The 10,922-nt window shown below is 41.0% G+C and overlaps 2 protein-coding genes across 2 annotated transcripts; one reads left to right on the top strand and one right to left on the bottom strand.

The window, feature by feature from the left end:
• Positions 1 to 1,678: 1,678 nt before the first annotated feature.
• Positions 1,679 to 5,684, top strand: LOC114436428 (tubulin monoglycylase TTLL3-like). Its single transcript, XM_028406689.1, has 13 exons — positions 1,679 to 1,805; positions 2,470 to 2,573; positions 2,654 to 2,804; positions 2,910 to 2,956; positions 3,067 to 3,195; positions 3,275 to 3,389; positions 3,466 to 3,568; positions 3,626 to 3,811; positions 3,887 to 4,035; positions 4,100 to 4,343; positions 4,659 to 4,918; positions 5,044 to 5,219; positions 5,296 to 5,684. The coding sequence occupies exons 1-13, from the start codon at positions 1,697 to 1,699 to the stop codon at positions 5,470 to 5,472; spliced, it is 1,950 nt and encodes a 649-aa protein (XP_028262490.1). The 5' UTR covers positions 1,679 to 1,696; the 3' UTR covers positions 5,473 to 5,684.
• Positions 5,685 to 7,164: 1,480 nt separating this feature from the next.
• On the bottom strand, positions 7,165 to 10,517 carry LOC114436811 (N-acylethanolamine-hydrolyzing acid amidase-like). The gene is made up of 11 exons (XM_028407281.1): positions 10,254 to 10,517; positions 9,846 to 10,010; positions 9,627 to 9,750; positions 9,458 to 9,545; positions 9,169 to 9,254; positions 8,926 to 9,098; positions 8,771 to 8,833; positions 8,621 to 8,687; positions 8,503 to 8,531; positions 8,187 to 8,256; positions 7,165 to 7,421 (listed from the first exon to the last, which is right to left on the bottom strand). Exons 1-11 carry the CDS (start codon positions 10,430 to 10,432, stop codon positions 7,401 to 7,403), a joined length of 1,065 nt encoding a protein of 354 aa, XP_028263082.1. The 5' UTR covers positions 10,433 to 10,517; the 3' UTR covers positions 7,165 to 7,400.
• Between the last annotated feature and the right edge of the window lie 405 nt (positions 10,518 to 10,922).

The raw sequence follows: 10,922 nt of genomic DNA, 5'->3' as shown, positions 1-10,922 counted from the left end.
CTTTGCAATTGATTTTATTTTATATTATGTTTTTTACACCCACATTAAATGCTTTTCTTATCTTATCAAGGTGGATGAGCTCTGTGGATTCCAAGCCTGGGCTGGAGGGGCACATTCAAGAAACACAGTTTGGAATTGACAACCACCATTTTGTGTTAATATCACAAGTCATATCCGTCTTTCACAAACTGAGGCAGCACCACATCGCCAAGCTGAGTTGCAGAGTGGCAACACATGGGAAAAGCTCTGCAAGGCTGTTCTTTTCCGAGGTTTTTAATTGCTGCAAACAGAGATTGCAGTTTTATAGCTGTTAGTTATATAGACATGTGTGGGTACATATGTTTAATAAATGAATATGACCGTGTGTGTGTGTGTGTGTGTGTGTGAGAAAGTGTGTAAGCAATGATGGAAACTGAATGAATTAACAAAAACATTATCAGCATGTAAAGAAATTAAAACAACAATCAAGTAATAATAGTGATGATAATAAATCAATGAATTGTCTGTAAGAGGCAGCTAAATATAAACATACAATGGATCAATTAATAAAGTTAAAACGTTCTTTAGCCTAATTGGAGTTAGTTAGATTATATACAGGAATTACATGGGATGAGAAAGGAAGAATAATACAGAAGGAAGGAGAAAGAACTCAAAGAGAAGAAAGAGGATGGTCAAAACAGAAACGACAATATTACATAAAATAACATAGATTGAAATGTTATCTTTGGTGCTTGTTTGATATCCAAATATGTTACTGCTTCTGTGTGAATGGATCAATGACGGACATTAGCTTAAACACTTCGTAAAAGGCTTCATTGTCCATTTAATTGTATTAGTGTAGTGGTAACTTTGCCAGGTCCAGTATGGGGCCACGCTGACGGGCCAACCTGCTCGATGCGGCGTCTATGTTTATATGTCTGTGATTAAAAGTACATCAAACAAAACCAGCTATGGTTTGTGCAATATCAAGACAGAAGTAAGACACACGTCAATATCTTACATTTAAAAGAAAAATAACCATAAGATGCAAATATATAAAGTACAAAATAAGATAAAATATATAACATTTGGCTTTAATTCTAAAGGGGTGTTGAACGTTCTCATGGAAGCATGTATGGAAATACGTCTAAAATAAACGTGTGAGAATTATGCAGCCTTGACTGATGTGTATTGATAATGACGATGGAACCATTCGTTTAGTGTTGCCATGGGAACACTAAACAGTGTAGCCTAACTGAACCGGTACCGAAGTCATTACACCTGTGGACCTAAGCAGGTGAGAGGAACAGAGACTTGATCTGCTTGTTGTAACATAGAATCTTAGCTGGTTCAGGTTTATCACTTATAATACGAATATAATAATAATAACACTTTTAACTCAGAGATGCTAGTGCTAATGCTAACTGGTTTTATATAAGAAATATACATATTTTTGAGTAAAAAACTTCGGTTGTTGGACTTGTGGTCTTGTGTGTGCAAAGCAACTTGACCCACTTAATAGTCCACTGCACATGAGGAGATATATGTAGCCAGACATGCATGAAGTTGTTGTGTAAACAGTTTTATGATCTGTGTGTCTGTTTCCAATTGACTTTGACTTAATACTGTTCGATAGCAGTCCACTAAACTCCAGTTGTGTCCTCTGTAGACATTTGTATCAAACCAAACCATGCATTAAAACAAAAGAAAGGTGACAATGACAACTGATGTCAGTATGCAAGTCACCAGACCTGGACAGTGGGTCCATCAAAACCTGGAAGGACACCAGCCCACTGATAGACGCTTTCCATCATGTCCAGATAGTGGTGAGTACAGTTTATTCTCATATCAATCTTTGCAGATTCAATCATGGAGAGTCTGAGATTTCTTGTTTGCTGCTGAGTGACCTGTCTCTCCACTGAAATGTGAAAGGTGACGACTGTATCACTTCACACCTGCAGATGAATTGGGTTTTGCATCATAGAGATGGATTATAGGTCAGGAGTACTGAATTAATCATGAGGTCACACTCAGGACAGGTGGCCAAATGTTTGAACACAGAGGACATTTATTAAAGTTTCATGACTTTGCTCTTTTCTGGCTCCTCACTGCAGATGTCAAGCCTTAATCCTGTAGTTATGGTGTCATACTGTGTACCCACCATAAAGTTTGTTTGTTTTATGCATCGAGTCTTATTTACCAGCAATTTGTGGTCAATATGGCAAACCTTCACATGGGCACTTACATAGTGCAGTTATGGCATCACCACTGATGTATGATGCATCTTCTCTGTCCTGTCTCCCTCTTCTTCTCCTCCTCCGCCGACTGTCAGCAGGAAGGTTCTCCCTTGTGAGCCGGGTCCTGCTCAAGGTTTCTTCCTGTTAAAAGAGAGGTTTTCTTGCCCCTGTTTGCTTGCTCGAGGGTTCAGGCTCTGGGTTTCTGTAAAGCACCTAGAGACAATTTATCTGTATGTGTGTGTGTGTTTCTCAGCTTCTCGTCCAGAGGTCAAAGTACGCCGCACCGTTGTCACCCTGCCTTTTATCAAACCAGACAGACTAAAGGCTGCTAAGGCGGTTACAGAAAAAGCTGTCCGGGTGAGCAAACATTCCTGATTGTGTTCAAATCATAAACACATTACCGTACCAATAAGGAATCCATTTGTCTGTCCTTTCAGATGCATAAAGTGTTCTCCATCCAAGGCCCTTACCCTGTCATCAGGGCGGCACTGCGTGCTCGAGGTTGGGTTGAACAGCGCATGCATTCCACCAAGCAGCAATCATGCCGGCGTCAGAGCGAAGAGAGCAGAGCCAGCTCACACGATGCTGGTGACAGTGATGAGGATGATGGTGAGCCAGAAGGAAGAGAGACGTCAGACATGACATCTCTGTCTGTCTGTGTACCATCATTTTAACTCTGGTTGATCCTTCCAGATAACACGGATGATGAAAAGGAACAGGACCCTGATCATGATATCATGGTAAAAACATTTGAAGTTGTAGGTGCCATTAATAACCTTGACTTTAAAAAGTCAGTTATGTAATAGTAAACAGAATAGATTCAGCTATCCTCCCTTCCCTTTTCTTAAAGTCTCGCCTGGTCCGGAAGGAAAGGGTTTATTTCTACTGGACTAACCGCAGAGACGACATTGATACTAACAACCTGCACAAAGACCAGATTACCAATCATTTTGCTAAAGCAGACAGCTTTGCAACCAAGGTACCTCTGTGTTGTTATAAGAAAATACACCTGCTCATCCTGTCAGGCTCACCATCACTAACTCTCTTTCCTCTTACAGGCGGGGTTGTGTCGGAACCTGAAGAACCTGCACTGGTTTGATTCATCTGACCCAGACACCTTCTTTCCCCGCTCTTACAGACTAGGAGATCAGGCTGAGAAGCAGGCTTTCATCGGTCAGATCTGATTTTACGCTCCTTCAAACCTTCTCAATGGAGTACTAAAGAAGTCTCTGTTTCTATCCCTGTGTAGAGGACTACAGGAGGACCACATGCATCAGTCTTCTGAAGTACATTGTGGAGAGGGATGAAGGTGTTCAAGCAGTCTGGGGTATGACCATCTCTGACACAGTGTAGTTGCTCTCTGGGTAAAGCTCTGAAAAAGCTTTACCTTAATTACATTTAGGTCAGAGCAGACAACGCCATCAGCAAATGAGACCAGTGGCCCTTTCCCAAATGATCCACAAAGCACTCAAAGTATGCCAGGACTTCCTGGAGAGTCTGGAGCACAAGGATATAGACATAAGCTTGGACACCTCGCAAACATTTCAGGAGGAGCAGTGGGAAGAGTTTATCAACAGCTACTACCTTGTCCTTCAGTAAGTGTCCATCAGTGTGTGCATTTGAATGAGCAATAAACATTCTTCGGTATTTCTCTGTGTCTCCTCACTCAGTGGTAAAGCACAGACTGAGAGCAGTGATCAGTTCGTGCCCTGCTGCAAGGCCATGCTGCAGAGGCTGAAGGAGGTCAGTCCACAGCTGGACATAGATGGCATACATAACATTTGGATCATCAAACCTGGAGCCAAGTCCAGAGGCAGAGGTAAGGAGTCAGTCACATTCTCACACATTACCCGACCACACCCTGGCTGACCTGTTTCATCTAGGTATCAAATGTGCCAAACGTCTGGATCAGATCCTCCGACTGGTAGACAGTGATCCAACACTTATCAAGGAAAGCAAGTGGGTGGTTCAGAAGTACGTGGAGCGCCCGTTCCTGGTCCATGGCACCAAGTTTGATGTGCGGCAGTGGTTTCTAGTCACCGACTGGAACCCTTTGACTGTGTGGTTCTATAAAAATTGCTACTTACGCTTTTCCACACAGTGTTACTCACTGGACACCCTGGACAGGTAAGACAGTACTAGGAAAGTGGGGGAGAAACAGCAGAAACAGATGTGAAAGTTGATTCACATTAAAAAAGAAAAACAGGAACTGAAATTTTTTTTGCTTACGTTTGATTTTACATCTGTGGTTTCTCCTTTGGGTATATTTAAATGTGTGCGTGTGTGTCTTTGCTGTCTTTGGCATCTGCCACAAACAAATTAACTCACCAACTGAAATCTATGTCACCCCAACACACACTGTGAGTGATCTGAAGACTTCAGAGACGCACAATTTGATTTTGGCAAATTACTGCTGCTAATATCTGTCCAATTGTCTTTCAGGTCTGTTCACCTGTGTAATAACTCCATTCAGAAGCACCTGACTCCTTCCCAACAACGCCATAGTGGAATCCCAGTAGACAACATGTGGTCTGATGACCAGTTCAGGACCTTTCTGTCGGGCCAGGGCCAAGAAGCTCAGTGGGAGACTGTGGTGGTCCCCGGAATGAAGAAAGCTGTGATCCTCGTTTTACAGGCAGCACAGGATGTTGTGGAGTCACGTAAAAACTCATTTGAGCTCTACGGTGCCGACTTCCTGTTAGGTAGGGCTCCTGTCATATTACTGTACACTATGTGTTTCATGCATATTATACCATGTTTTTAGGAAGTACAATCAAAATAGACACAGCAATGGATTTCTTTATAAATCTTGAACATTGATCCTCAGGTCATGACTTGCATCCGTGGTTATTAGAAATCAACATTAGTCCCACCATGGCTCCCTCCACCCCCGTGACAGCCCGCCTCTGTGCTGCTGTGCAGGAGGACACTTTAAAAGTCGTCCTGGATCGAAGATTTCACCGCAGTGCAAACACAGGAGACTTTGAGCTCATATATAAGCAGGTAAGGCTCATGGTGCATGTGTAAAAAGGCCTCATGGGGTTAATACAGCACTTCAGATGTCACTTTTTATCTCCAGGCTGCAGTTGAAGTCCCCCAGTATGTAGGAGTCAACCTACTTGTTGAAGGCAACTCAATCAAAAGGTCCCGCTCACTTCCTTCGCTGAGGCCACGCTACCGCACAGCACCAAAATCCCAGATCACCACCAAAGACAAGGCCCCTCAGCAAAGAAAGAAAAGTCTCAGACGCTGCTGAAGAGTGCAGAGAGACTCATCAAAAACATCAGCTTTACTACTACCGTTTCTCTTGAACCACCTGCACCTGCTGAAAACTTTGTGACTCAGGATGATCCATCTACCTGAAGCTCAGAGGTCCTTCTTTTGACTGTTGACTGCAGATTACTGATTCAAAACAGTTGAGACAAGCTGTACACCACTCTTTTGAGTGCCCGAAAAATATGCACTTGTTGACCACAAACCTTACACGTTTTCTTTGCAGGGTTTTGTCTTTTTACCTCATGATAAAACCACAGTTTAATAAACAGTCACACATGTCTTTTATTCTTTTTTTGACTGTACAATTTTGAAACTAGTTCACCTACATGTAAAGGATTGGTTAACTTCAGGTTTCACACAGGAAAAGAGGCAGTCTCATGTAGCAGTAGATATGTGCCAAATTCAAAACAGCATTGACACCTAATTTGACACCATTTTTAGTGACTAAGGGAACAGACAAAGTAATCAAAAGTCAGGTCATTTCAGGATCAATGAAGAAGCTGTGAGCACTTACATTTAAATGATAAACCAATGATGTGTAAATGGTGTTGATACTTGTCAGGTTTGAAGAACCTTCACACATGAAACAAAATGGTATGACAAGTAGAGGATCAGTCCCCCGTCCAGGTATGAGAATGGTGGCCTTCATCTGGCCCTGGTGAAATGGATGTGAGCCTCTAGTGGTAAAATAGCACATGTGGCTCAAAATTCAAATTTAAATCTAATGTGGGCCTCTTTTGGCTAAGATGTGTTTTCCTTTACACTGTATTCTGTATGTGGCCCACATGATTTATTTGGTTCATTTTTGGTGGAGATATGGTCTGTCCCACTTGTGGCTCAGTACATATACTGAAATAAGTACACAAACATTTTACTAGGCATTTTACTATGTACAACTGTGTATGTGACCAATACAAATTTGATTTGATTTGAGAAAATAACAACTACTGGTTTAATTTCTAAGTAACGTTGCAAATAAATCAATACAAAGGTATCGTACCTAACTCCCTAACTTTAAAACAGGAGAAAAACAACAGCTAATTAATTTATAACCTGATAATATAACAGTTTCACAGGCTTAGTACAGCATGGGACAGACTTGGTAGAAGGAGAGCAACCAGTGCCTGCAATAACAGACTATAAACTGTGTAATAACACCCCACCAGCACCCCCTGCAGCCTTTATATATAAACACAGTTTACAGTTAATTTGATCATAGTATAGTATAGTAACATGTAATATGACCTATTTTTTTCAGAGGCTGCACCATAAAAAGAAAAGAATAAAATGATGTAATTGCTGTTGAAGTGACTGTCCACATGGTGGCACTAATTAGTTAATTAGTTATTTTCAATACATTGTGTATATTATTATTATTTATATATCGGTTAAAAAAATGTAAGCCTGTGGTTGTTACATGATTTCTTACAGGATACTATAGCCTGACCTTAACATTGAATAAAAATGTGAGCTTGATCTCTTTCCATTTTTTTCATTTTCTCAACATACTACAGTATTCTTTCATTATATGTTGTTATGCAAAAACAGAGCCCCATGTATTTTGCTGTATGATGGCTACGTGTCATTTTTTGGCCATACTGCAGCATCCAATTAGAAATCCACATTTCTTTCTATATGGACAGTTTACAGACGATTTTAGATGACTACGATCCTTGTTTTAAAAGTTTTATTAAGCTTGAAAGGCAGCCTGTGGGTATGTAATGCAACAAAAATGATCATAACAATTTTATTTCAGTTAAAGGCACTGTTATTATAAAACAGTCTTAAATTCCCTTGTAATCTCACTGATTATAAAATCTGCTCATGAAATCTTATCTTATAACAATATTATAAAGTCCAGAGAATCTACAGCAAGAATCTGCACCATTTCCTGCCCCACTGTCCACATCAGTCAATCATGGGACAGCCCTAGAAAGAGATCAGACAGAATTAGGGGGTTTCATACATTAAGTGGCGTATCGCCAATTATTTATGCTCATCCTTTATAGAACTTAATAATTGAACAACAATCACAAAGCAAAGAATGTAGCAGCCTAACAGACCCCGCTGTAGAAAGATGTATTAAATCCACACAGTTCAACATAATACAGACATTATTGATTTAGTTATAGACTGTGTCTGACAGCTCCAACTACAGTCAGGTACCTCAGGTAACTCAGATCTTATTTTTTTTATCTCGTAATTTGATGCAAATCTAATTTTAATGCTACCAATAATCAATTAGGACTTTTGAATCAAACTGTTTAGTCACTTCAGGATGTGATCCATAATGAGGTATCTGTCTGATTTGTGGTCATGCCACATGGGTGGGAACACATTGTATTCCATGAATAGATAGAACATTGAACTCCAAATAGTTTGAAATAATTTTATAAGTCTTTCCAGATTGATGTGCAGCAGTTTCAGTTTCCTCTCTATCACCATTGTTTATGTCTTTCCCTCTCTGCATTGAATGCTCCAGAGTAGCAAACTGCCAAAACGTCTGTTTTTATAGAGCTGCTGCTGATCAATTCATCAAGAAGACTAATGATCAGCAGCACCGGCTGAAGCTCATCTAATTAAATTACTACTCTCAGGTGATTTTTATTATGTTTTTGCACAAAAACTGCCATTGTATACTTTGTAATATTACCCGATTAAACAATCTGCAGAGAACATTTCAGATGGAATTACCTGTGGCCTGACAAATGTGGTGTAATTCTCATGGGCTGCTGCACTCATTACTGTGGTGTAAACAGTAATCCTGCGAAGATATTGAGACAGTACAGTTACTTTTTTTTTAATCTTTCCTTCGGGCTAATAGGACAAAAGTTAAACACAGCTGTTGCTTTTCTATATGTTGCTCGCTATGTGCTGAAGAATGGTGTCAAACAAAGGCCTACTGACATGATTGCTGAGGTGGGAAAAAGAGAACTGAAACAAACAACATGGACAGTCATGTGAGTTGTACAAAAATGAGGGCAGGGTGAAGACAGAACTTTGTCCTTACCCATTACACACTGGAAACAGAGACAACACCTGGAAGACAAGAATGAATCCATGCATTGATTTATAGGGATACCAATTCTCATTCTCACATGCCCTTTGATCCATTAGGCCATACTTGCCTGATAAAGCGTATCCATGTTGATATGATCTTGGCCTGTAGCATTTAATGCTTTGTTGGCTGCTTCTCTAAGAAACAAACACATTGCAGCAGTTTAATACTGGTAACGACAGCAACACTGATGGTGTGTTCATCATGTGAGATGACTCACCTCCGATGATCCCTGGCTGGAGGAGTAAGCCAGTGGTCAAAGTTCGTCTCCACTCTGAACCACCTAATACAGACACAGTTCAGAGTTTAGAGTTAGGTCATCTCAACACACACGTCAACACATCTGACTGTCTTCACAGACTTTATGTTATCTACCCTCCGTTCACAGGATCCAGTGGCCAGATATCAGCAGGGCCCGTTCGGTCTCTGGTGATGACGGCACCTTCCCCCGCTCGCAGCCCTCCCACGATGTAATACACACCAGTGATGATGGGGATTTTTGACAGACGCATCACTGCATCCTGAAAGTCCTCCGCCTCCTCCAGTGTCTATATAATTTACACACAATTACTTCACTTTCCTCGTGCTGTGAACTCTACACCTCTGAAACACACTGACCTCGCGCACCAGCCAGCTGACTGGTGATCTCCTAAACAGAAATGCAGACACGATGTTCTTCCACCAGTTCCACCAGTGTTCACTTCCTGATGAACAAATATAGTTAGCTCCAACATATATTTCTGAGAGCAAAGTCAATAATTCTTTTAGGAAGCCAAATGAGGAAGTGAAAGATTTGTGTGTAATAATGTGCTGCAGGCCCGGCTGAGTGCAGAAATATATGGTAATAACTGTATTGGTCAGGCTTTAAAAAGAAGGATAGCATGAAAACAACCATAAGTAATTTTACCTCGCTGATCACCGGAGACAGTAAACTTAGGACTCTGTCCCGTCCACAAGCCGACATAGCCTGCAAATGAAGTCCCCCGGTACGCCACCTGAAAAAGTGCAAAAGTTTGACTGTGCACCTGCTAAAGTTTACTTCCTGCCTTGTCTTACATAAGTAAATACTGTATTACCTCACCATTCTTGAGGAAGATTATGTTGACAGTCAGATTCCTCAGAACAGGATGTGGATAATCAAGATTCCTGCCATGGTACACGTGCCCATTTTTGTCCTGAGCTACAATGCTAGTGCAAAAACTAGAAATGCAAGTTTGATGACACGCATGAGATGGATTTCACCTTTCTTCCTGCACGTTAGTGTGGCATCAAGGAGGTTTTTAAGTCATACATACGCAGATACTTCATAGGCAAAGTTCAGCATGATGACATCGGCCAGGCTTCCGTTCAGGTGTGAGGCCAAGCCCCTGATCTCCCCTGCATAAGGCTGAGGGACATACTTCTCCAGAGCCACCACTACAGGAGTGACTGCATGGTGCACCCACTTTGGAATGGTAGTGCTGAAAAGATATGAAAACATGGTGTGTAGTCAGTGAACACACACACACACACACAGCAGATAAACACTACCATTAACCCAGTTTATCCACCGCTGAAACAGTCAGCAACTTGTTAGCCTGTTGTCCTGTTGTGCATTAAAATGCCACTTTGTAGACTTAAGCGCCACATTACTGTACTTCTAATGTGTAAATATTATTATAATTTTATTGTTATCTAACAGCAAAAGTACCTGGAGAACTTACTCAATGACACTTGCGGCAGCTTTCCGTAGGAATTCAACATCGAAGACTTTCAGAAGAGGAGCCCAGCGCACCTCTGGATCTTCATCCAGACTGATATTCACCGTGGGTGGAGCAAACTCCGCCCGGCAGGCTGCTACAGCCCCGAGCAGCAGCAGCAGCAGCTCTGCAGTGCGCACCATCCTGTCCGGTTTGGTCCGAGAGAGCAGCAGCCTGGCACCGCTGACGGCTGCGAGTCCTCTACTTGCCTGAAATGTATTAACAGACTTCCGCCTCTTTTCAAAATAAAAGTTTCTAAATGTTGTAGGTTTGGTTGTTTTTACATCCTCATCCGTGGGAAGAGGAAGTGACAAGTTGAGCACGTAAACGTTTTATAACTACACATGTTTTTATGCGTTAATAAGTGTTTTTATAGCAGGAGTTATCAAGTAAAACCATGTTTTTAGCATAGTGCACACTGAATGAAAAAAATAATGGGTGTAAAATGACCCTTATGCAATTATGTAAAATATATGTGCCAAGTTAATCGATTTGTATGCACCACATTTATTATTTACTTATATTTGCAAATAGTATTACCATGAGTGAAGAGTAACATAACTGCACATTTTAAGTTCGTTTTACTGTTTTCTGTAATTCATAGAAAATATACTTTTACTTTGAAAAATGTCC

The sequence above is a fragment of the Parambassis ranga genome, chromosome 5 (assembly GCF_900634625.1).
Source record: "Parambassis ranga chromosome 5, fParRan2.1, whole genome shotgun sequence".
Taxonomy (NCBI): domain Eukaryota; kingdom Metazoa; phylum Chordata; class Actinopteri; family Ambassidae; genus Parambassis; species Parambassis ranga.
This window is presented reverse-complemented; position numbering and strand designations above follow the sequence as displayed.

What these genes read in the sequence shown, in the direction of transcription:
- LOC114436428 (XM_028406689.1), top strand. Translation starts at nt 1,697, where the DNA reads ATGACAACTGATGTCAGTATGCAAGTCACCAGACCTGGACAGTGGGTC. An exon ending in TTACAGAAAAAGCTGTCCGG is followed by an intron (nt 2,574 to 2,653) that starts GTGAGCAAACAT and finishes CTGTCCTTTCAG; the next exon opens with ATGCATAAAGTGTTCTCCAT. An exon ending in ACCCTGATCATGATATCATG is followed by an intron (nt 2,957 to 3,066) that starts GTAAAAACATTT and finishes CTTTTCTTAAAG; the next exon opens with TCTCGCCTGGTCCGGAAGGA.
- LOC114436811 (XM_028407281.1), bottom strand. Translation starts at nt 10,432, where the DNA reads ATGGTGCGCACTGCAGAGCTGCTGCTGCTGCTGCTCGGGGCTGTAGCA. An exon ending in TCTTCCTCAAGAATGGTGAG is followed by an intron (nt 9,546 to 9,626) that starts GTAATACAGTAT and finishes GCACTTTTTCAG; the next exon opens with GTGGCGTACCGGGGGACTTC. An exon ending in CCACATTTGTCAGGCCACAG is followed by an intron (nt 7,422 to 8,186) that starts GTAATTCCATCT and finishes ATCTCTTTCTAG; the next exon opens with GGCTGTCCCATGATTGACTG.